Here is a 26,431-nt window from a genome sequence, read left to right as displayed (position 1 = left end):
ATTCATATTGGTGACAGTGCGACCTATTCTGAATCATGTCAACGAACAACAGTAATGCTGCAAGGAGGCAATGGTTGTATGCACGTAGCCATGTGAGAGCATTAGGTGGGAGAGAATAGATTCTTCCCATCCTCGATCGTACCAGGAGATTCGGGACCAATCGTATTCCAATTATACTTTACCATTAATGTTGACTGAGTTGATTCATATTAAACTTAAGTGTACTTCTCAAATTTAGTTGTCTATAAATTTGAATAAATACCTTTTACTTTACTCATTTTATACCATGAAGTACATGAATTCAATTTTAACTTATCTTTATATGGAAAAATATAGAAATTATTATTTACTTCACTTTGAAATGTAACATCCATTCCATAGTCATGTCATTATAAAGCCATTAAATAATGTAGCTGAAATAGGATGATACTGAAACATCTAGTCAACTTCACAAATGTCTCTAAACTTTATTGAATGTGCCTATTGTTAGTCGTTCATGATATCCCTTGATAGATCATCAGTTTATTATGAACTGATGCTTAATTTAGAACTGAACAATAGAAGACTATCATTCCGCGCTAGTTCGCTACTCTTCAGTCAGTAGTGTACATTTCATTAAACTATTTCATTTACTGAAGTTTGTTGTATGGGTGTGTGTGTGTGTGCGTTTGTGTTTTTTTTCTCTTAATCTATTACACTGACTCCTATATTCAATATTTCATGTTGTTTTATTTATGTATCTGTTTTCTCACTTTCTAAAACCATAGTCATACAAATCATAATAATAATCGAATCATTTCTAGTATGCAAAAATCTATTCATAAACATAAATATACTACTAATACTAATTCAAAATCATATAAAACAAGTTTATTGAAATCGCCTAATGATGATGCTGAATTAACTGAAGAAATTCATTCATCTAATCGATTACATACTTCATCATTAACACATTCCACATCATCATCACCAACAAGATCTAGTCATCCATCTACAGCACAACATCATCATGATAATAATGATGAAGTGAATGATGATGATAATAGTCATGACACAATGAAATGTCTTGTGTCAGTTAATCCAGATCCATGGATAACTATGGAACCTGGAAAACATCAACAACAACAACGTAAGGATTTAATATCAAAATCCAAACGATCATTATCTAGTGAATTAGATACTGATAAATTAAAACAACAGCCTGCACCTCTTCACCATTATCCACATCATCATGGATATGAGTTTTCCACTAATAACACACCGGTTAATAATCAATCTATCGCTGGTGATGGTTGTCAAAGTAAGTTTTACTTTACTTCTTTCTTCTATTCCTTTATTTTTTATTTTTACATATTAAGTGTTAGTATTTTGATTGATTAGTCTACTACTTTGTTATACTGATCTACTGTTAAATAAATAGTTTCATTGTTTGATAGTCGAAAGCAATCGGTTGTATGATCCCTAGACTCATATTTCTTGGTAGTTGCAACTTTCCAGCAAGGCGTGTTTACAATTTTGAAGGAACTGAAGCTTGACAATGCTAGTTCAAATCCGGTGGGTAGTATCAGTTCTCTCAAGATTCCAGATGGATCTTCATGACGAGTACCATCTACCATGAAACTTAGTATCAGGATTCATTTCCGACTATTGCATTGTAGCATCACGCATGCCATAAAAAGATGTGTTTCATACGATTCTGCGATATTAGCATTTCTTCTATGTAATTGGAAGGATGTTCAATAGTGTTCTGGATTTGATCATCTTTTTCATTGTGAAAATAATCATCTCCGATAGTAACTACCTATAGTGAGGTTCAGTTATTCATGTTCTAGCGTTGTTGAGACAATCATTCAATTGATTTTCAAGCATCAACTTTAATGGCTCAAATAGACGTCAAGTAAAACAACCCTCCTTATATTATTTCACCTAATAACACTGAGTTCATGAGTCAATTAAAACTAGACCACCATGGAAAATCTTGAAGCACTGGAAGACCGTTTCGTCCTGTTGTGGGACTCCTGAGCAGTGTGCATCCACTATCCTGCCGCGCAGGATTAAAGCCCAGGACCTATCGGTCTCGCGCGCGAGTACTTAGCCTCTAGACCAAGAAAAACTATTGAGAATATGTAGTCATATGATCAGTTTAGTTTTAAAGTTGTCTAATGAATTCCTTATTATTCTTTAAGACTTTTCATCCCACTAACTGCCAATAGTCAATCAGTCATACTGAGCGTAGACTAATAACTGCAAACTGGTTTTATTTATAAATCTAATGTGGATTTTATAGTATTTGCATATGAACGAACACATTTCTTTGTTTGTTGTTGTGATTGTAGTGATAGTTTATCCCCCCCTCGGGTGTATTTCATACACTTTTTATTTCTTTACTCTTTCAAACATTTGTATATTCTATAGTTATTGTTAGTGCTTGTATGTGTGTGTTGTTGTTTTTTGTTGTTGATGTTGTGTAAACACATCATGTTCAACATAAACATCTCCGGCATGCAACAATTTTACTGTGTAGACTCTCATTGTTTAACACTCATTAAGGATATATCCTTAGTGTAATAAGAAGATGAAGATTATCAGAACTGTGTGATGAGATATTAGCGCAATACATTTCGAACAATCTGATCACACATAATATAGTTGTTAAGACCATTTATATATAAAAATAAAAGGTCAACTAGACTGGAAATGGGGGTAAGAATAGACAAGGATAATAATAATAATAATAATAATGTGAAAACAATTTGACACCTAATCACTCAGGATAATGAGCTAATATTACCCCGGGTACGTTTAAGGAGAGAACAAACTGTTTTTGAATACACAAAGGGGGTTTGAATTTTCGTATGGCTAAGGTTTCAATATACGCCCTTTACACTTTTATACAACACCACAAAAGCTGAGTTAAGATCAATTTTATGGCCTGTTTCGATTATGTGTAGATGTATAGATGTGTATCCTCTACTCTTATCGGGTCATTTGATTCTATTTGTTTCTGCAACCAGTTTGGTATATGTCCACCTACCCTAATTATCAGATCACAATTGCTCCTCCCTATGTATGTGTGACCACACACACACATAGTTTATTTGGTAAACGCAGTAGGATGTGACACATGTCTTTTAGGTTTTGAATGAAGCATGGACCTCGTTCTTTCTTTGATAATGACCCCTATTTCCAGTTTAGTTGACCTTTTATTTTTATTTATAAATGTTCTTGACAAGTATATGTGTGATCAGATTATAATGGATGTATTTATTTTTTCACTTTTTTTTCTCTCATTTAATCTTCTATTCTACTATTTTTAGAAAACATTGTAAGTGTATAGTATATTGAAAAATAAATTGTCATTCCTATTACAGTGTTTTTTTTTAACTTCATACCAGTGGAGTAACCCTACTCACTTGTTTAAGTATAGTCTTATCCCCAACGGGTTATCACCTGCTTCATTTTGGGCACCTGGGCAGTATCACAGCCCTCAAACAAATCAAATGAGATTTGTGTGGCGCATATATATCTGATGCCCCCTTTGTACCAATATTTATGTGTTTAAATAAATAAAACAGGTAATACAATTTTCCTTATCAATATTTTCACTTCGAAATAACAAGTAGATCTTATGTGTATAGAATAACCAGAACTCATCTGAACAATACATATATCCATTGTCTATGTTGATCCATTGTATCACTCTAGATGATTAATACAATTTTTCATGATTGATTGATTGATTGATTTGTAGTCTACATCATAGATTTACTTAGTATTGTTTGTTTGAATCTTCCCATTAATGTTTTTAGGACTGCAACTGGTCAGTCTCTAATTGGCATATGTGCATACTGTGCATATTGCCTCGATATAGCCTAAGTTCACAAGCATGGTAAGCAAAGATGGATAATGGCTAGCAGTGGAATCCAGCTTGACACGCGTTTCGTCCTATTTAGGACTCGTCAGCTGGATGTACCTGCATCTCAGAGTTGATGTTCACTCTGGTACTCGAAGCCAGTACCGCTGGCTTCAAACGCCATCGCGTTATCCACTTGACCACTAAGTCCTGATAGCCACTTGCTTGTGCAATGGGGTGAAGTTGAAATTTACTTAGTATGGTTTGTTTGGATCTTCCCACCTACATCATAGATTGACTTTATCTCTGGTGAAATTTTAACAAAACTTTCATCAAGACCGGCTCACCAGGAATTTACACTCGAAATTTTCATTACTTCTATTAAATGTATCACCTTTAGATGTTAACCGATCAAAGTCAAGAATAACTCAATTAGTGTAAATGAATCAAGTGAAATTTTCGTAAAGCCAAACAAATTGACTCAATAATCCAAGTAGTAACATGTTTACTGTGATGCCTCAAAGGCCATTATCTAAAACTTGACAACGAAGTTATCAATTTGTAGTACTGATGAATTCCATATTAAACAAATATAGATACACATTACTTCACTGAAGTTAACTTGTGAACTGAAGCATCAAAATTGTTATTGTTTACGAAGGTGCCGAACTGTTCAAAATTATACATTTCAAATAGAACTTTCACATGCACACATTTAACTAAACTGAAATCTATAAGTTTTTTTTTGTTGTTATTGATTTACTTTTCATAATTTGGAACACGTTGTATAGAATTATAGTTTCATGGATCCTTATAAAGTGGTATATGTATACATTCCATCTGGAGTACTTAAGTTATATCCTATGTTGTTTATTCTATTTATATGTTTCTTTAGCAACAGTTTTTATCTGAATATGAATAGAATTTCTTTTTTGAGGGGAATACAGAATCGTTTGTTAAAATTGAGTTGGATCTAGTGGTTTGTTTGAGATTAGAAACTTTTGAAGATGTAGAAGTAATCTATAAAAAAAAACTTAATAATCGTACATCCCATATACTTACCGTCAGAATTAAATATCCCTAAGTTTGACCTGGCATGTAGGTTATGAGATGAAACATGACTTGAAGAGTGTCTATATCATCGACTTTGGATTGTTTTTTTTTTGAAATAGAAGATAGGTTATTTGACTTCTGTTATTACATGCTAATTTCCCCTTCTGTAATGAGATAACCTCGAACACATTTTTTTTCCAATTCACATTTCTGCATAACCATGATTTTTTTCTGATTAGTTGCTACCATTTCAAGTTCACTAATTTCCCTACCCGATGTCATGTTTTTATTGCTATACATACATACTTACAGAGTTGTTTAATTTCGATTGGTCTATGTTGAATATCAAGTTTTCTATACTGATCCCTTCTTTTTGGGTTCATTTGTTGAGGATTTACCATTGAGAGAGGTTGTGTGTTTGTGTGTATGCTACCTTATTGAGTTCATGATAGATTCCATTCCTATTTAGATTCATCTCGATCGTTCGTAATTATTAAGTTATCATAGGTTAAACCGATTAAAATGTTCAATGAATTCACTAGTTTAAATCCATTTAGTATTGTTTGGGCTCTTTTCATTTCTTTTGAATGGATATTCTTAATGGCTGCCTTCTCGTTGCGAGAGTGTTGTTGTGCATACTGTGTGTATTGCCTCGATATAGTCTTAATTCACAAGCATGGTAAACAAAGATGGATAGTGGCTAGCAGTAGAATCCAGTTTGACGTGCGTTTCGTCCTATTTGGGACTCATCAGCTGGATGTACCTGCATCTCAGAGTTGATGTCCACTCTGGGACTCGAACCCAGTATCTTTCACTTCAAACGCCATCACGTTATCTACTCAGCTACTGAGTCCTGATAGCCACTTTCTTGTGCAATGGGGTGAAGTTTAGATTCATTTAGTGTTGTTTGTTTGAATCTGAGATGCAGGTACATCCAGCTGACGAATTCACCAGTTGTTGTTTTTTTTTCTTTATATAATTTCATTAAGATTCAACTACATTTAAACTGTTTTGTTTTGTTTTGCATCTTATGTATATATATATATATATGCTTGTTTGTTTGTTGTAACAACATGTTAATTCTATTATACTCATTTAAAAGTTTACTGCACAGCTTTTTTTTTGCATAAAGTACACGTTATGTTTCTTGGTGCTTTTTGTATTCCCCCCCCGCTTCGTTCTCACTTCGTATGCAGTAATACTTTGATAAAGATAAAACGGATTTAACCAGTGTTTTTATTTATTAACTTACCGTTCATTCTTTCTATTTATAGTTACATTTCACTCTTTGTAATCATCAATTACTTATTCTTATGAATTGTTTTATTATAGAAAAGATCGGAGTCGAACCGTGTTGCCTCGACCTTCCAACCTCGAAAACTGTAGTCATAACTTCCGACATGCATAAATTAAAAGCTACAACTTACACAACTCTATCATGTACAGCATCATCTTCATCAACTACATCATCTGTATTGACAGTTACAACAGCTTATACAACGAGAATAACAAATTGTAAAACAACTACCTCATCATCTGATCAACATCATCATCATAATCATCATCATTTTTTTTATTATGGTGAGAATGAAAATCAAAAATTATGGAAACCACGTCGTTTATATTTTGTATTAAATCTTCCAATTCATGGAACTGATCCACATATATTATTAATACAAATGATTGAGTTAATAAAACATTATCAATGTTCATATGAATTTCTTAGTTCATATCGTTTACGTTGTACAAAATTGATTCATTCTTCTACTACTTCTACTTCTTCTCCTCCTTGTTCTACTTCAAATGATACTGGTAATAATAACCCTATTCATGATACGGATGTTCATCAACGACAACAACAACAACTGGAACACTGTACATTAACATCTCACCAACAAGAACAACAGCAAGACCAGCAACAGCACTCCCAAGATGTACCTCAATTACCTTTACTATTATATTCAAAAGATAAAACACATTTATTAATATGGGATATGGAAATATTTCAATTAGCTAAACCAATTCATTATGGTGTACGTTTTAAACGTATTTCAGGCAATCAGAATGCATTCAAAATAATTATGAAATATTTTATTTATCATCATAAAGTATAATCTTATCATATACACTGAATGTATGTTGTTGTTCTTTTGTTCTTTACAAAAAACCCTTAAGTTTCCTACCTCTTTCAGTTTATATGATTGTTTTATTCAATGGATCCATGTCAACATTTATCATTTCGTCCTTATGATTGTTGTCATCATCGTTGTTGTTGTTGTTCCTGCTGTTGATGCTGGTGCTGCTGGTACTACTGTTATTGTCAATGTTATCTTTGCTTTTAAACTTTTCTTTCCTTTTTTTGATCTCATGTTTACTACTGAAATCAAATAAATGACTACTTATTTAAGTTATATATCTCTTTTAAGAAAACAATTAACCATTATTGACCATTGAATAATAACTTATTCAAATAATAATTTTAAATTTCTAATGTTTTCTTTCTACTTTTACAAGAACAAACGAAAAAGAAGAAGAAACCATATTGAGTCAATATATGTAGGTACTAAAATTGTGTTCCCTGGTTGTTTGTTTCTCCTTGTTGTTGTTTGTTTGTTTTACCATGTTCTTTCTTTTAAAATAGATTTTATTTTAAACAACCAAGTAAACAAACAAACGATATATGACTTGTTTTTTTGTTTTCTCCTCCTTTGTTTGTATAATATCACCATGCTTATATAGATATATAGATAGATATTTATGTATCCTGCCTTTATTGTTTCTTTTAAATTTATTCACTTTTCGTCAACTATTCAGTTGCCATGTATGTGTATGTATGTACATGTGTGTAGGTGTGCGTGTGTACTTGTGTGTGTGTGTGTGATAACTCAGTTACAGTTGATTCTCATCAACTCTATTAGTTCTTCAATAAATCTGTTTTTGTTTTTCGTTTTTTTAATCTTATCTTATCACAGTTTTGCTCATCATTTAACCATTGATTATTCATAATATCAATATGGATCCATTCAATATATGATCTCATATGTCAGGTTTTTTCTTTCATTTAACCCGGTCTTTATTAGTTGGTTTGGTTTGGTTTGATTTGTTTATTTTTCGACCTTTTCAATCATACATTTCCTTTCTAAAAAAAACTCTTGATGTACTACTCTGTACGTGTGCGTGCATGCGTGTGTGTGTGTACGCGCGCATGCGGGCAACTACTTGTTTCTATGGATAAACTTATGACATTGATAACTGTACAATATACATTTATTCAAACTGTTCATTTTGTATATTTTAATTTCCTGCCTTATCAACCATTTTAGTCAAATTAAATTATGTTATATTCTATGCTTGCTTACTTACTACATTTGATCAATGAGAAGAATGAGTAGGGATATAAGTCTATAAAGAATAACATTTTATTTTTATTGATATGTTCACTTCATATATCAATATACATGAGGGTTAATTCTTTCCTATCCCTTCTTTTATGTTTTAATAATATTATTCTATAGGTATGTTTATGTTTTATTGTTTCTTTAATTGGACTCCTGTATTATGTAACATGTGTATGCGTGTATGTGAGTGTGTGTGTGTGATATTATGTAATCATTTTGGCTGATTATATCATACAGTGTAACCTTTTTCATGTTGTATGTAGTAGTAGTAGTTAAATCTATGGTCATTTGATTGTTCCATTGTTTATTGAACCGTCTTTTGTGTGTGTGTGTGTATTGGTATTGTAGATGCGATCATAACTATTTATTCTTGTTCTAATTATTTTTCAAACCATTTTACCTAATTTGCCATGTCCCTCTGTCTATTATTATCATTTTATTATTAACAGAATATTAAAATAAATAAAGAAGAAAAAATGAACGTGTTTCTCATCGTTACCTTTAGTTTTGTTTTTGTTATTCTTTATAAAATAATGTATGAAATAACCGTCTTGGTTATTTTGAGATGGTGAAGAAAATTTTTAGTTCAGTTGGATGATTTTGATGGAGATTTGTTCTTTGACCTGGATGGTTTGGTCGTGGAAGATACAACCAAAACAATGATAGATTTAAGGTCAACAAGAACTGTTATATCTTGAACTAAGATTTCTTAGTCTATCGCACAATACTTGAGCTGTCGAATGCTATAACCCTCCCAAGTCACAAATCAGAAGACAAGTAGAAGGAATGTTATTCCAAACAGTGTCGATTATGGTACAAAATTGTCAGGCGTTTTTTTAGTTTTTGGTAGAAACAGAATCATCACTATAGTTATTCAATCCGCATACAGCGAGTTATCAGCATTGTCCAATAGGGAAGCTACACGTAGTTATTCTAGAATATTCTCCCCAAAGCTGATTGGATGAAATATGTCCGGCTCTTTCTGGGCTTCTTAGAGCTTCCTTGACTTCACCTGTGGACCATCCTCACACCTCCCCCCTTTAAAGTCTGTTGTATAAGACCTTTTTCTCGGATCCACCTGGAATTGAGTTACCGCATTTCTTTTGCGATTCATCACTCTCGAAGGTTGTGTCGATTCGCCCTTGCGTCGTTTATCTCTTCTACATTCGCGCGCCTGAGGGCTTTTTGGAGATGAATCCACGAGCAAATGAAATGGGAGTCGGCTTTGTGGCATCAATGTTCTGCCGTCCCTTCGAATTTGATTGATGTGTCTTATACAAGTTCCGACATTTCTCCGGATTAGATACAATACACTTCCGATTCGACGTTCTATAATACCTGGTTCCCACCTTCTTTCACCTTGATACGATTTAACAAGTACCCTTTCACCTACCTTGAAGCTATGAGTGACCATATGATACTCATTCGTGGGTTTACTTCTAGGAGGCAACATACTGCTAAAGACTGTTTTGGTTTTCTTTCCGAACATACACTCGGCTGGTGACTTACCTTCTAGTACTTCCGGATCGGGGGTAACTCTGTAAGACATAAGGAACTTGCTGATTACTTGTTCTGGGATAGCCTCTCCTCCCCCTTTGACTAGAGCTCGTTTTATAGTATCCACGAATCTTTCTGCTTGGCCATTCGACTGAGGATGGTACGGAGGAGACTGTAGATGTGATATTCCATTTTCATTGCAAAACCGTTTACAAACAAATGACTTGAACAGGGTGCCGTTGTCAGTCACTAAGATCTCGGGTACCCCAAAACAAGCAAATAATCCTGACAATTTTCTTATTGTATTCTCTAACATCATTTTCGGCATGTCGTATACTTCTGGCCATTTTGTGAAAGCGTTGACAACAATCAAGTAATTCCTGCCTTGTATTGGACCGGCAAAATCGGCGTGTATTCTTTGCCAAGGACCGTCTGGTTTTGGCCATGGTTGCGGTTCAGCTTTATTTGGGTTCTTTGCGGCCTCTAAACAGGACAAACAACTGCGACACTTTTGCTCTATATCATGGTCCATTGATGGTGTTAGGATATTCACAGGAATATCCCAAAATTATCTCGAAAGTAAAGTCGTATGTTTTCAGGCTCTTCACATATTTCGCATGTTATTTTCTATTGGCCATTATTTACAGTTGTCCTAACTATGACTTTCACGTGTCGTTTTCCTATTGGTCAATTTTGAGTTGTCCTAATTATAACCTTTACGTGTCCTTTCTTTCCATTGGTTACTGTTCATAGTCATTTTAACTGTATAAATATGCCTTGTCTGTAAACCATTTTTGTTCTGCTGCTGACCCCATAAACAATTCTCATTTAACGGCTGTGTTCTGATTTATTGGAGTTGGGGAACAGTATTGGGGTCGAACTAGGATATCTGAATTTGGTCAATCGGTAGAATTTCGTGTAGTCCTATCGCAATACCTAATAATTTCGCAACGTATTAGATGGCCAGTATGCATAGCTTCGAGCTAATGACTTCATTTTACTTATCCTCGGGTGCCCGCAGTGGAACTGCTTAAGGACTTCGTTTCGAAGATTTCTGGGGATAACGATACGGTGGCCAAACATGGTGCAGTAATCTACAACTGTCAGTGAATCTCGTCGACGGAAAAATTGCAAGAGTTCCCAATGTAGTCTAGACGAAGGCCACTTGTTGAATATGCAGCGGCAAACAACCTTCAACACCTTATCTTTCTCACTAGCTCCTTAACTGGCTTCGAATGTGACCGGAAGTCCGGAAACTGAGTCTGCTAATACTATGTGAACCTCGGCCTCAACATCTACGGAAGCCACAAGCACCTCCTCTTCTTGTTTTGTGTGGAAACTAATTAGTCTTGAGAGGGCATCTGCCTGTCCGAAATCTGTTGTTGGTTGGTACTTTATCTTGAAATCATAACTCAGCAGCGTAGTTGCCCATCTCTGTAGACGGTTTGCTATATATACAGGAATACCTTTCTTGGATCCAAAAATTGTCAGTAGCGGTTTATGGTCTGTTAGTAAGGTAAACTGTCTGCCAAATAGCATCTTGTGGAACTTCTTTACAGCGAATACAATAGAGAGGGCTTCTTTTTCTATCTGGCTATAGTTTCTTTCTGTCATAGTCAGCGACCGTGCAGCGTGGACGATCGCCTTCCCAGACCCGTCTGGGTAGGTATGTGAAATCACTGCTCCGATTCCGTGGTTTGACGCATCTGCTGCGACTATGATGGGAAGATCTGGATCATATTGTATGAGCAGAAGATTTGGTGATAGGAGCTGTTTTAGTTTTGAGAAAGCTTCTTGGCACTCAGATGACCAGAACCATTTGGTATCTTTTTTCAGCAACCCATTGGGAGGAGCACGAAGGCGATGCAGTTCTGGAAGAAAAACTCCATAATGACTAACCATTCTCAAGAAAGAGCGTAAAGTTGACACAGTTGGTGGAGGCATGGCCATAGTAGGTTGATTGAGCACTCGAAAAGTAACTGCATTCACTGGGATACGTGACAGCATCAGCAACACAGTTCGGCTCGCCTTTGGCGTGACGAAGGTCTGTCGTGAACTGAGAGATATAGCCCAAATGTCTGCACTCTCGTGGTGAGTAGCGGTCAGACTTGGTATGCAGAGCATACGTTAAGGGCTTATGGCTAGTGAACAAGATGAAATTACGACCTTCTACTGCGTGCCGGAAATATTTGATAGCGCAGTAGGCTGCTAGCAGTTCGCGACCAAATGCGCTATATCTCGTCTCCATGAGAGTGAGGCGTGGTGAATAAAATTCGAGGGGTTGTCAACCCCCAGAGATGTTCTGTTGCATAACGACTTCTATGGCGAAATCCGATGCATCAACCTCTATGCTAAGCGTGGCTGATGGGTCAGGATGCGCGAGAAGTGTGGTTTGAGCTAGGGCCGTTTTGATCTCTGAAAATGCAACACATGTGGCATCGTTTAATTCCAGTTTGCGTGAATTACCGTGAAGTAAATCGGTTAATGGTCGTAACCGTCCTGCGGCGTGCGGAATGAGGCGTCAGTGGAAGTTGACCAGACCGAGAAATGCCTTCAGCTCCTTGAGTGTGAACGGTACAGTGTATTCCATTACTGCACGAACTTTATCCTCACAAGGTAGAATACTCTCTTGCTTAATAACATGACCTAAGAATCTTATTCCCGTTCTCTCAAGTTCACATTTGTCAGGGTTGACTATTATTTCATTATCCGAAAGGCGCTGGGATAGTACTGATAATGTTCATCTACGTTTGATGATGCGAATAACAGGTCATCATTATAGACGTGAACAGAACCTAGGTCTCGTATTATGATATCGATAAACCTTTGAAAAGTTTGAGCAGCATTCCGTAATCGAAATGGCATTCGTAGGAACTCAAACAGATTGCAATGGGTCGTGATAGCAGTTTTCTGGATGTCTTCAATAGCGATCTGATATGCTCGTACCAGAACGATTTTGGAAAAAATTGTGGTACCATTGAGTGATGCCGTGATGTCATGTATGTGGGTGAAGGGGTAGCTATTGAAATATGTAACTACGTGTAATGCTCGGTAGTTTCCACATGGTCTCCAACTAGTCCCATTCATTTTTTCGTACTATGTGAAAAGGTGAGGCTCAGGGACTGTGAAAAGAACGAATAATACCAGTAGCTATTAAGTTGTCAAATTCGCGTTTGGCGAAAGCTAATTTCTCTGGTGCCACGCGACTACGTTTTGCCGTGACTGCAGTCCGCCAACTACTATGTTGTGTACCACATGATTGGTTACCAGTTGGATCTCCTCGAGAGGTTTAGTTAATTGGGGAATTTCTGGAATAAAGCGTGAAATATATCGTCACGCGAATGAAATACGCCTGTGATTCAGTAATCGTTTGCTTGAACTTTAAAGCCCATGAATTCTCTGTTCGACGAAGTATCGATTAGCTGCAGCCTACATGAATCGACTAGCAATTCGTAGTGCTGTGGGAAATCGATACCGAATATGGCTGTGGGAACATCAGCGATGATAAACGTTCACACATACTGTCGTCAGTTGCTCAGGTTGACCATACGTTGTCGTGTACCATAGATAGGAATGACTGAGCCATTCGCAGCGCGTAGTCGAATAATGGTAGATTGAGTTTTACTGTTACCAATCGGTACGACAGAAACTTGGGCACCTGTATCCACAAGGTACCTAGCGTTAGTGCGATAATCGTGCACATAAAATAAACGTCCAATCTGAGATGAAGGACCGGCGAGTACGGCCGCATTTAGTCGCCGGCTCAGGAGTTACCCTCCTTGTATGAGCAGGGAGCTAGACAATGGCGGGCACCGGCCTTGAAGGCACGGTGGAACCAGTACCAACCTGAACTCGCTTCCGAAACCGCTGTTTGGCGTGGCTTGGAAGATACTCGCTTAGGACGAGTTGTTACGGCCATTACGGAACGTGACCTGGGTCAGGAAATGCAGGGTTTTGGCACATTAGATCGGTCTCGGAAGCTGAGACGGGTGTGGATACACTTATCACTATCCCCACGAGCCGTAGGTCACCTAGCATCGAGGTCGATGTTTGAATGTGATGTTCAGGCAACTATGTAGTTTTCTCGGATGCTAGTTCGTGCTAGGATCTTATCTGTTTTGAGGGCCACCTTGTTGAGTGGGGTGTCCTCGAGCAGAGCCGTAAGGGTTGGTTGGATACTAGCTAGAAGAGACTCGAGCCACAGTTCTTTGACAATCCCTGAGTCAGCTGTCGTTTTTCATGCAAGAGATTGCAGGCGTGTGAGGTGGTGGCTCGGTTTAGCATCACCCATAGGGTGACATGCTAACAAGGTCCTCAATCGTTCCTCTTCTGACGAGAGGAAATGTCGAAGGATTGCTTCCTTGAGACGATCGTAAACGTTTGGTACGTTTGAATTGAGGACGACCTCACGAACAACGGTTAAGTGATCCACGTGTAAACATTCCAGAACCGTTGGTTGGCTATGCGGCGGATCTGGAATTGAGATTCCAGTGCCACAAACCAAACTTCTGGATCTTGGGGGATGAAAGGAACCGGCCGAAAGCTAATTGCCTGTAGTTTCGAGTCTATCATATTAATATTATTCTTATCGTTGTCCATCATATCAAGTTGGTGCCAGAATATTATATATTGAAAAGTATCAATACGAATACGTGAAACACAAGCGGGTAGATAAATAATAGACTCACCGTTGTGATCTTCTTTGGAAGATTTGCCATAAGTTGAAATGTGTTCGAAGACTTGGCAAACCACATGTAGATGGCGTCGAATCTTGATTGACTATGATCACCACCACAATAAGATTACGCACCCAACAACTACTTGGTTCCTTCGCTAGCTTGTAAATCAGAAGGCTGTAGCTGGTCCAGATGAAGTATATTTATTGGCAATCTCGTGGTATCGAATGAATACCGAGACGCGCCAGTATGGCAAGTCTTCTAGAAATTGCAGAAAACCCTGCAGTTATCCGGCCTCGAAATCGAATGGCACGAAAAACAGTCCAGGAATCTTCCCATCTGGCACGCGTTAACGGCAGCCGTAACCGGCGAACATAGACGACTCTTATACGTCACGGATGTGATAACGAAAGTTCGCTACCTCGTCGATACTGGCGCAGAAGTTAGCGTTCTTTCTGCGAATTCTAACGACATGCTTCACGAGTCTGCTTTAAGCTTACAGGCGGCAAACGGAAAACCGATCGCCACGTATGGTAAAAGGTACGTCTACCTTAACGTGGGTTTACGCAAACCCATACACTGGATTTTCGTGGTCGCAGATGTTTCTATGCCAATCATTGGTATAAACCTGTAACATTACCACAATATACTCATCGACACACGCTCACAAAGGTTAATAGACGGAAACACTAAATTATCTGTTTGCATAACTCCTTTTTCTGGTTGCAGATTATCTCCAGTCACAAGTAAGCACGCCATAGACCCATTATATCAATCGTTACTCGATAAATACTCTGGGATGTATCAACCACAACCGAAATTGCCGTGTGCAACCAACAATGTTACACATTACATCACGACTACAGGACTACCTGTATTCTTGAGAGAACGCCGACTGGCTCCCGAAAAGCTCAAGTCAGCTAAAAACGAATTCGACCACATGATAGACTCAGGGATGATTCGACCGTCAAGTAGCCCATGGTCATCTCCCTTGCACATGGTCCCTAAAAATGATTGGCGTCCAACGGGTGATTATCGGCGTCTGAATGCTGAAACCATTCTCGATCGTTACCCGTTGCCCCACATTCACGATTTAACAGCTACCTTGAATGGTACAACTGTCTTTCCGAAAATCGATTTGGTTAAAGCTCATAACCAAATCCCTATGGCTACTGACGACATCCCGAAAACCTCCATCATAACTCCTTTCGGCCTCTACGAATTTCTACGAAAGCCCTTCGGTCTAAGAAATGCGGCTCAAACTTTTCAAAGGTTCGTAGACGACGTCTTCCGAGGTCTGTACTTCGTTCATGCGTATGTTGATGACTGTCTCACAGCAAGTCCGGACAGAGAATCACATCTCCAGAATCTGGACATTGTTTTCGAACGACTTCAAAGGAATGGCGTTATGATCAACATTCGGAAATGCCAGGTCGGAACAAACTCTTTAGACTTCCTAGGACACACCACTGATGCTCAAGGCATCCGACCTCTTAGAAGCAAAGTGGCGGCCATTATGGATTACCCAGAATCGACCACGGTTAAGCAATTGCGAACTTTTAACGGCCTTGTAAGTTTCTACAGACGGTTCATATCTAAATGCGCATCTTTTATGAAACCGTTAATCGACCAACTTCGTGGAGATGCGAAATCAATTAGTCTAGACGACACCGCTCGAAAAGCATTCTCTACAGTTAAGGAACATATCGCTACGGCAACTCTGATCGCATGTCAAGACACTCAAGCGCCCATTAGTATCGCCGTAGATGCACCCGACTCACCAATCGGAGGAGTCTTACAACAATGAGTTAACCACTCTTGTCAACCATTAGGATTTTTCCGGAGACGGTTGCTAGACGCGGAATCGGGGTACAGAACGTTCGGTAGGGAACTCCTAGCTATGTATTGTGCTGTACGGCATTTCCAACATTCCATCAAAGGAAGGGAATTCACACTTTTTACCGATCATAAACCTCTTACCTTCTCCTTAAGCTCATCCTCAGACAAGTACTTACCTCGAGAGTCTCGACAACTGAACTACATTTCGCAGTTTACTTCAGACATACAACACATTTCTGGAGCTAACAATGTAGTCGCAGACGCTTTGTCTCGTGTTAGTTCCTCGAACAGTTTCCAAGGAATAAACCTTCTTAAACTCTCTGAGCTTCAAAAAGAAGACACTGATCTTCAGCACGACCTGTCCTCAACAACTCTAAAACTGCGTATCAAACAGATGGGAACAGGTAAGGAAACCTTACTTTGAGACACATATGCAGGTAGGGATCGTCCAATCGTACCAAAACATTATCGACACAATGTCTTTAATACGTTGCACAATCTTTCTCATCCAGGTGTTCCTGCATCCATCAAGCTCATAGCCGAACGGTTTTGCTAGCCTGTCATGAATAAAGACGTGAGGGAGTGGGCACGCTCCTGTGTAAGCTGCCTGAAATCTAGGGTAATTAGGCACAACAAATGTCCCTTAGGCTCTTTCAAAACCCCTGATGGTCGTTTCGACCATGTTCATCTGGATTTGGTAGGACCCTTACCAGATTCAAATGGATAATCATGTCTCTTAACATGCGTAGACCGTTTCACTCGATGGCCAGAAGCAGTACCTATTAAGGACATCACTGATGAAACAGTGGCTCGCGCTTTCGTCGAACGATGGGTAGCAAATTTCGGGTGCCCTTCAACCATCACTACAGACCGCGGACGGCAGTTCGAATCTGAACTTTTCCGTTGTCTGACCACACTACTAGGAATCACTCGCTTCCGAACGACCGCCTACCACCCACAAGCAAACGGGTTGCTAGAACGTTTTCATCGGCAACCAAAAGCTTCACTATCAGCTGCTAACGTTTCACAGTGGATATGCGCTTTTCCATTCGTCTTGCTAGGTATCCGCATTGCGGTGAAAGCTGATATCGGATACACTGCATCTCAACTCGTTTATGGAACAACACTAAGACTTCCAGGAGAATTTGTGAATCCTTCATCTTCTTCATTGAACATGGATCTAAACTCCTACACGAGCAAGCTTACAAACGCAATGCGTTCAGTTAAACCTGCTCACATTCGACCTCAATCAACTGATGTTTTCGTTCAACCTGACTTATGACATAGTCACATGTTTTCGTTCGTCGAGACTCACATTGACGACCTCTCGATTCAGCATACGAAGGACCCTTCAAAGTTCTTCAACGTGAACCCAAGTATTATATAGTTGATGAGAATGGCACGAACGATAGCATCAGTATCGATCGCCTCAAAGCAGCGTACTTAAAAGGAAATCTTATCCACGTCGGTTTTCCTTCAGTACAATCGAACGACACGGTTCCTACACTTGTAGTACCCCGTTCGACAGCCGAAACACACCTTGATACTTCGTCAGCGTGTGAAAATAAACTTAAGATAACGCGTTCTGGAAGAAGAGTAAGATTTCCAGAACATTTAAACTACCCTTGCACGTAGGACACAAACTTTATCCCGACTTTCCTTCGTGTTATATATTATAGAAAAAAATGTAATATGCTCATTTATACATTTTTAATCCCAAAAAAGCAACTTCTTTTACTAATAAGCGTTTCACTTTTTTAATAAAAAAACAAAACACCAATTTTTTCGATCGCTTTTACGCTGTTGCAAGCGTATTAGTTTATTTACTTTTTTTCCGCTCACCTTGTGTCTTTACGCAAGTATGAGTATATTTCGACATGCACTTACACGTTCTATTTTTTTTTTCCAGGACGGCTGGAAAAGAACGATGAAGTCTATAAAGAACCGATATCTCGATTGTATTTTGCTTTACGATTGTTATATTGTATTTCATGGCTCTTTATAGTAAGGAAAGACGACCAGACACTGGTAAACATAGCAGGTTATCAGAAGAGTGTTAACCAACGACAAACTTGTTGGGTTTAAGCTTCTGACTGGCCACATAGTAGGGTCATCACTACCTCACTAAGGGGGAGTGATCTGTAGCTGTAAATAATCCCCCCAAAATCAATAGCTTTATAAGTGTTCGACATTGGATGCTGACCACATTAGTTTAAGTGGACTTGTTTAGCTGAAGGCGCTCGGTCGTGCATCCGCACCAGATCACGTGACAGAACGGCGTGGGAAACGTCTCCTACGAACATTAGCCAAATAAATCAATCGCTTCTCGATATATTGATAACGCTTCAAACATATCTTCCAACCTATTCGCTTCTGACTTCTGCTTTTAACTGGGTGGGCACGATTCGATTATAGGTGTTACTGGTAAAGAGTTGTCAAACTACAATACTGGTGGTATCTTCATGGTTATTCCTGTCCCACTAATTTATCAGTAGACTGTGAAATTTTGGTCCACTCCTAGATATCAAAGTATCTAAATGATCTAGAATGTCGCATTTGCTTGCAAATGTTTCTAAGTGCTTCTCACAAATACCGTGGTACAGGTGATTGAGGAGAGTCAGCTCACTCTACCGAAATTCCATCACATGGCCACGTGAATATAACTACTTCCATGGAAGTCCTACTCACTGCCTTCTCGTGGCGTTACTGTTGTTCACGAAATTGAGGGGACGAAAAGCGAATGTCTGGAGCTCTAGCGGGGTTGATGGACACGGAGTTTCGACCTTAAGGGAGTTGTAAAGCCCGAATTCCGAGCCATTGGTTCATATGGGCTCCAAAATCCTAAGGAAACAAATAGCGTATGAACCTATTGTTGGTCACCGTCTCCCATGAGACTACATCTTCTAACAATGCTTCACTGTCTTGTGGATTAAACATTTAGGTCGAATTGCGGCCCCCTAAGTAAACCATATGTTTCGGTCTTGACATTTGGGCAGCCTCACAACCCACACAGAAATAAAATTAAATGGCAATTACTACTGGGAATATCATTCTAGCTTCCATTAATATTCAAACAATTCACATTCATTTGATAACCTTAATTATTATTATTTTTTGTGTACTACACTTCTTATCCGCTCTTTTCTATTCTCACAAAAGTGAGAACAGATGTACCACCTAGCGTCCACCCTCTGCATCTGAAGCCTGGACTCAGATTGATCATATCGTGATCAGCTACCTCTGGTGTGGTTGTGTACAAGACTTCAGCTCCTTTTGAAATGGCTATCTGAACTCTGACCATGCTTATTTTGACCATCTATCCGAATTCTGATTGTCCATCTCTGCGCCAATCTTACCTTACTTTTCAGTGACCAAAGAATTCATAGTCCTAAACGGATCGATGTCAGAAAAACGGTCGCAGCTTCTGTTGCAACTAAATATGAAACTCAGCTAAGTTCAGAGCTAGCTAACAACTCACCGAAAAGTATAGATGAACATTGATTGCGATTGCAAGACGCCATAAAAATGGTGAGTAAAGGAGTTTGTGGCTTCGTAAAACATCTCGCTTATAAGTAATGGGCTTCTTCGAGCTCCTTAAAACTCACTGAAGCCCGTAGGTCTACTCCGGGTGACCGTGGGTATGACCACAAACGAAGGCTGATACGTGATGTAATTGGACAAAGTTTGCGTGTGGATTGAGAAGCCTGGTGGTCGGAGCGTGCCATCGGGTTGGAGGCAGCAGTTGCATCTGGTAACTGCCTCAAGCTCCTTCAACTCACTGGAGCCACTGGCAGCAAGAAGTTTGGTGTGAGTGAAACAAGCTGTGAGGATGACAGGATGCCAATCGCTAGCATCTATCGACATGGACGATGGGTAGGATTCTCCGAACGGCAGTTCAACTGGCCTGCTGCTCCGGCAGCATCGATCAGACTGTCCTATCCTCCATGGCTTGTGGCAACTGCTCCCCTAGATGAGGTGGAAGTTCGCAAGGAACTCCAACTCTTGAAACGCTACAAATCAACAGACCAAGATGACTTACCTCCAGCTCTTTTTAAAGGTGGTGTTGACTTTCTTAATGAGGAACCGACCACATTATTTGCAAAGGTTTGGCAGTTAAAGCGTGTTCCAACATCATGGAACGAGTAGACAGTTGTCCATATCTTTAAAAAGGGTTCACGTCGTTTCTGTCACAACTATCGAGAAATAAGTCTACTTCCGATGGCGTCCAAACTATTGGCTTCCGTCGCACTTAGCAGATTGTTCAAAACCCGAGAAAGATTTACTCGCAAGAAGCAGGCTGGATTTCGTTCTGGTCGAGGATGCATTGATCACATCTTCACCCTCCGTCAAATGTTAAAACACTGTCATACTTATCACAGACCAACAATCGTAGTGTTTCTTGGCATCGAGGCTGCCTTCTATTCGTTGGATGGGACCGCTCTCTGGAATTGTCTATTGAAGAAGGGTGTGCCCCAAAAGTTTATTAACATGCCAAGAGCGCTATATACAAACACCTCAGGCAGAGTGAGGGCATACAACTACCTTTCTCCACTGACCTATTCAAGCAATGAGGTTAGGCAGGGTTGCCTGATCTCACCATTTCTCTTCAACTTTGCCATCGATGACATTCTGGAAACAGCTCTGATGGATGTAAGTAATGGCGGTGTGGGTCTGTTGCCTGAAGAAAGAAAACACAGTATATCTGAACGAATGAACCGCTATAAACTTTTGTAGATTATATTTACCAAACAACCCTGTTTAGGATGCATACTGTGGACCAGTGTATGTTGTAACTTGTAGATCATGCCTGTAAAACTGGCGTGTACCTGCCCTTGCAGAAATATATTATTATTATTACTTCTCGACCTTGAGTATGCGGATGATATTGCCCTACTGTGCGATAATGCCCAAGACATGCAATCCGCACTTAATCAGTTGGCAATCAGTGTCCGTAGGTATTGTATGTGCTTTGCACCTTCCAAGTGCAAAGTACTTCTAAAAGACTGGCAGGACCCTGATTCTGTACTCACCGTGGGTACTGAGCAGATTGAAGTAGTTGAGAAGTTTGTGTATCTAGGTAGCTGCTGATGGTGGCGTGAGTGATGAGACCGATGCACGTATAGTAAAAGCCAGAGAGGCTTATGCCAATCAGAGCCATCCTTAGCGCCTTCGTGGTGTTAGTCTGGCTGTAAAAGCTCGGATCTACAACGCGTCGGTGAGAGCAGATTTGCTCTATGCTTGTGAAACCTGGTTCTCCGAGTTGAGGGTTTAATCGACTCTCTGTGCTCGATCATCGTTGTCTCCGAAGGATTGCTGACACCCAGTGGCAACACGATGTTAGTAATGCAGAGGTTCGGCATCATGTGTTCAGGCGCAAAGGGATAATTCAGTTAGTGTCATCATCTTGAATCATCGACTTCGGTGGCTTGTACATGTTCTACGGATGTCTTCTCCGAGAATTCAAGGTTGTGCATTATTTGCCGACTCTGGGACTGGTTGGAAAAAGTGGATAGGTGGTCAGTGTTCGACATGGTGTCGTGGTATGAAAGAAAGCTGTACAGCACTGGCTTCTGTTGACCCTTTTCGAATCCCTGGTTTTGGCTCGAGAGGTGGTGCGACACAGTATCTAGGGACGTTATCAGATATGGCCGAGAAAAGAGGCCAGTGGCGATCCTGCTGTGACCCTCTTTTACTTTCCTCATATAAAAAGGCCTTAAATACTTTGACTGAAACAATTCTTACTGGTTTTATCTTTCTGTCTCTCCTAATAATAATATTTTTTCACTACGATACACTAATTTGTGGTCGTTATTGTTCTTTCTTCTTTTATACACACCTTGCACTATCTCTTTCCACTGTCATTGTTATTGTGTGGCACATATGTATCTGGTGTCCCCTTGTACCAATATTAATGTGTTCAAATCAGTCAATAAATAAGATCCCAAGTGCATTACGGTGCATATCGAGCACAAAAGCGAACGTACATACCAGGAGAAAAAACACGGAGCTCCCGGTAAACCAGACAAACAATGATCGATGAGCCATCGCTAGCCAAAACTTAAAGACTACCGTACATTGCCGCTCAATAGCTGTTAAAGGCATTAGAATCCTATGGTCAATACGCAATGACTTGTGCAATATCGATGCTGGAATCTTTTTGACTTTGTATAAAGTATTCTTCCGTCTTAAACTCGAATAATTCGTACGAGTTTACAATCAACTGACCACTTGGTTTTGATCAACGTTATGTACGTCATGTTCGTTCTGTTGAGTAACCAGTATCTTGATGTATACAAGTAGCTAGCTGTAGAGTTTGTGCAAACTGATGATTCCTTTGCCCTTGATGAATGACTGAATTCGAATTCCAAATACAATACGTCCGTTCGTGCTCATATGTCTTAGGTAAATTACTTTATTTCTGGGAATCCTAAATTGCACAATTATTTAAATACTCGAAATTACCACATTGTCGTTGGGATGGAGCCTGAGATGGAACAGTTTGGCATTCATTCAAATTCTTAAACTTTTGAAGACTGCACGAAATGGTTCGAAATCTGGGCTATGACCAACAGAGATGCTGAGGATATTAATATTGTGGATCATCTCTTTACATTCATCCGAAAAAAGCATATAGATTAATAAACATACTGGCATTTCCAGACAAGCCGATTTCATTCCCACACGCAGCTCTCAAGCAACTACTACTGTACCATGTAGAGTGTACGAATTTCGAGTACGGTAAGGAAGGGAAATCTCATTAAATGATTAGTCAGATCATCAGGAATTCCACCACTTTACTACTTTGTCCCAGTCCAATGCGCAATCAAGTTTATTCAGATAACAACTGACCAAGACGTTGTGAGGTTGATCACGTAAATGAGCACAAGTGTGGTAAATGCTTGCTCTGTAGCAAGTTTTACCCATGTATTTCATGTGTATCTCGTAATTCTAAATGCTTTAATTGTGGTATGATCGGACACATACAGGCAATGTTTGTACTACTATTCACTTTGCTGAAAGAAATACTCAATTTTGTGATTTTGGTCATATTAAGTTGGGTGTTTATAATAATCATGCCCTCATTTTTCATGTCTTCCGAACAGAGAATTTACGAGGACACTAGAGTAGTCCACAAGACCGGGACAAATTACTTGTCCACTGACCATAGATTTTCTCATCGAATCATCAATGAAGGACATCTAATTCTTTGACAAATGATCGAAGCGCTATCTGTTGATGCTTTTTGAATGAAGTTGGATCACGTTAGAGACCACTAATGTCAAATCAAGCACTGGCCCTGCAGCCAGTTGTTCTTTTAAACTGAAATGGAATGAAACACTGTTTGTCAAGTGTGCCTTTAAGTTCAATATAATTAGAACAAAATATAATATGTGATCATGGTTTTAAATAAATTACCAGTATTATTATGCGATAACACAATTTCGCATTGTTTAACTTTATCACAACACATCATGATTAAATTCTATCATCTTCAAACTCGTGATTTCAGAAAGTACGCACGCAGATGTCTTTGTGCAGACAGAACTATCATGAAGAGTGTGAAGCTGGTGTTAATAAGCAAATTAATATGGAACTATATGCCAGCTATGTTTATATGACTATGGCTTTTCATTTTAATCGTGATGACGTTGCGCTGAACGGTTTCTATAAATTCTTCTTAAACGAGTCTGAAGAGGAGCGACAACATGCGATAAAGGTAGTTCAACAGTTCCCAGCTAAATTATGTATAGTTAATGACTTATCAAAATATGCGGGGTGGTCGGATTGTGTTACAAGATATATCGGCACCTCCCCAACTCTCATGGAATTCGGGACTTCATGCTATGCAGGATGCTCTTGACTTGGAGAAGAAGGTCAATCAGAGTCTGATGGAGTTAGTGGCTGTTGGTGAAAGGCACAGAGATACACACTTTTGCGATTTCATTAATAGTAAGTTCACTGTCAGGTTTCCTATGATGGGGTCTTCCGGTGAATTCGATATTAAACTCACTTGTGTTATATCCACTTTTTGGCTCATTTTGGTTGCAAAATTGATTTGATTTTCAATTCCAGTCTGCAGAAGTCAATGCTATTGACTGGTTCATTGGAAACAAATGTGAGTCGTGTCTTCATATTGTTTATGGGATCACGTCCGAAAGACTAGTCCAAGTGTGGACTTACTCATCTAAGACTACCCAAATTTGGTCCGGATGTAACCGGACTCAAGCAGTCATTTCGTCAACAACACATTGACGCCCCTAAGTTTCCAGGACTTTTCCTAACTCAGTTCCCTTCGTATGACCCTCAAAGACTGTTCTTCCAGATGTTGGGTGTGCAAAAAGCGATAACCATCCTCATACACATAACAGTACATTGAATCACCTCGTCAATACAAAAACTCTAGCAAGTGTGAAATAAAATCAAACTGCGCTAGTGTATTTTTTGCATGTATTAGAGGGTTTTACTAACTTTTCCCGTCGTCTTGATAGTCCTTTGTCTGCATTCTACATTCATGTGATAACTTAAGTCATTGCGCTTACCAGATGCTACACTGCTTGCTAGTAAAGTCTAGAGCTGTCGCCGAAAATGTTGTTGGCGATGAGAAGCAACAAATAAGTTACTCAACTCCCTGGGTAGATTTCATTTGAAGCAGAGTAGTTTGTGACTTAATAGGTTGTTGTCAATATCCTATAAGCTTAGCCGTAAAACTATTAGGTTCCTTTCATTCATATTCTCAATCAATTATCCACACTATGTATAATATTGTCTCGTTTATTTTCTAGATGAATATTTGGAGATTCAGGTACAGTCTATGAAAAAGCTTTCCGATTACATTACTAATCTCATTCGTGTTGGCAATGGTCTTGGGGAATACACCTTCGACAAAGAAACCCTACATGGCGAGAGTCAATAATTTTGTATTAGCATGTTGTTATAAACTGTCCTCGAGCTACAATTAATTATATTTTGTATAATTTAATGATTTTTACTAATTAATTTATGTATTCCGAAGTTACGTTTAGTACGATTCAGATTGTTACCAAGTGAGGTTTTTGGTCATTGGTCGCCGAAGCCTAAAACTTAACATATACCAGTCGTTATTTTCTGAATGAGTCGTTCTGAGTGCCATAAGCCATGTCGTTCATGGGAAATTAGTTTCGGCAGTATGCCATTTCCGAGCCACAGTCTGCCACTGACCTTTAATAGGTTTTTCCCGTAAGTTGATCTAGCCTTTTGCTTTAATGGTATTACCACTGTTGGTTTGACTAAGGGTAGGTTTCTGCTAACTACTGACATCAAACATGCAGGATGTAACCCGATATAAACAATGTGGGTGATTGATTGATGTACCGAACACCGATTCACAAGTAATGAACGTGTAATGCTGTTTATCTCTTTAAATATTGATAAACACATTTGAATATATTAAACTGGTGGTTGATATTGAATAATCAGCTATTCACTGTATATATGTAGTTTACAGTATCAATAGATTAGCTGTTTTGAATAATATGTATGACTAAATTGCTGAGTTATGTATTTCGCTCCTTTATAATATTAACATTTTCATTATGTAGTGTCTGTGTTTTGCACACTTCAAGCGTATAATACCAGATACGTTATTATATATTACTTAAATGCATATAGAAAGTTATTACTAAAATATACAAGATTACCACTATCAAACCTATGTAAGCAAAAATAGATAGTGACTAGCAGTGGAATCCAGTTTGACGCGCGTTTCGTCCTATTTGGGACTCGTCAGCTGGGTGCACCTGCATCTCAGAGTAGATGTTCACTCTGGGATTCGAACCCAGTACCTTTCGCTTCAAACGCCATCACGTTATCCACTCAGCCACTGAGTCCTGAAAACCTATGGTTTCCAAACTAAGTATCTCATCCGAATTTAGATTAATAAGCTTAGTGTTATTGGTAAAGGGAATCTTGTTGAAGACTTTCCCGAGCGTTAGTGGAACTTACTGGCCGCGGAAATGTATTTTTTGTCGTTACATTATAGCTTGGAAACCACAGTAATGTACTGATATTATTAACAAGGATACCGGCAAAATTATCTCATAACAAAACGTATCTATAAACTTACAACTGTGCACTTA

At 38.9% G+C, this 26,431-nt stretch overlaps 2 protein-coding genes and 1 non-coding gene across 3 annotated transcripts; 2 read left to right on the top strand and 1 right to left on the bottom strand.

Moving 5' to 3' along the window:
- Positions 1-1,056: 1,056 nt before the first annotated feature.
- Smp_087750 (hypothetical protein) lies at positions 1,057-7,020 on the top strand (the record flags this gene model as incomplete). Its single annotated transcript, XM_018791780.1, has 2 exons — positions 1,057-1,300; positions 6,875-7,020. 2 exons carry the CDS (start codon positions 1,057-1,059, stop codon positions 7,018-7,020), a joined length of 390 nt encoding a protein of 129 aa, XP_018645100.1.
- A 16,782-nt stretch (positions 7,021-23,802) lies between these two features.
- Smp_087760 (ferritin, putative) lies at positions 23,803-25,326 on the top strand. Its single transcript, XM_018791779.1, has 3 exons — positions 23,803-24,033; positions 24,068-24,266; positions 25,100-25,326. The coding sequence occupies exons 1-3, from the start codon at positions 23,842-23,844 to the stop codon at positions 25,228-25,230; spliced, it is 522 nt and encodes a 173-aa protein (XP_018645099.1). The 5' UTR covers positions 23,803-23,841; the 3' UTR covers positions 25,231-25,326.
- A 786-nt stretch (positions 25,327-26,112) lies between these two features.
- Positions 26,113-26,179, bottom strand: Smp_tRNA_01914_Gln_TTG.1.1. The gene has a single exon. It is a non-coding gene (tRNA).
- Between the last annotated feature and the right edge of the window lie 252 nt (positions 26,180-26,431).

Source organism: Schistosoma mansoni (genome assembly GCF_000237925.1).
Source record: "Schistosoma mansoni, WGS project CABG00000000 data, chromosome 1 unplaced supercontig 0076, strain Puerto Rico, whole genome shotgun sequence".
Lineage (NCBI taxonomy): Eukaryota > Metazoa > Platyhelminthes > Trematoda > Strigeidida > Schistosomatidae > Schistosoma > Schistosoma mansoni.
The sequence above is the reverse complement of the archived record's forward strand: the minus strand, read 5'-3'. Positions and strand labels throughout refer to the sequence as shown.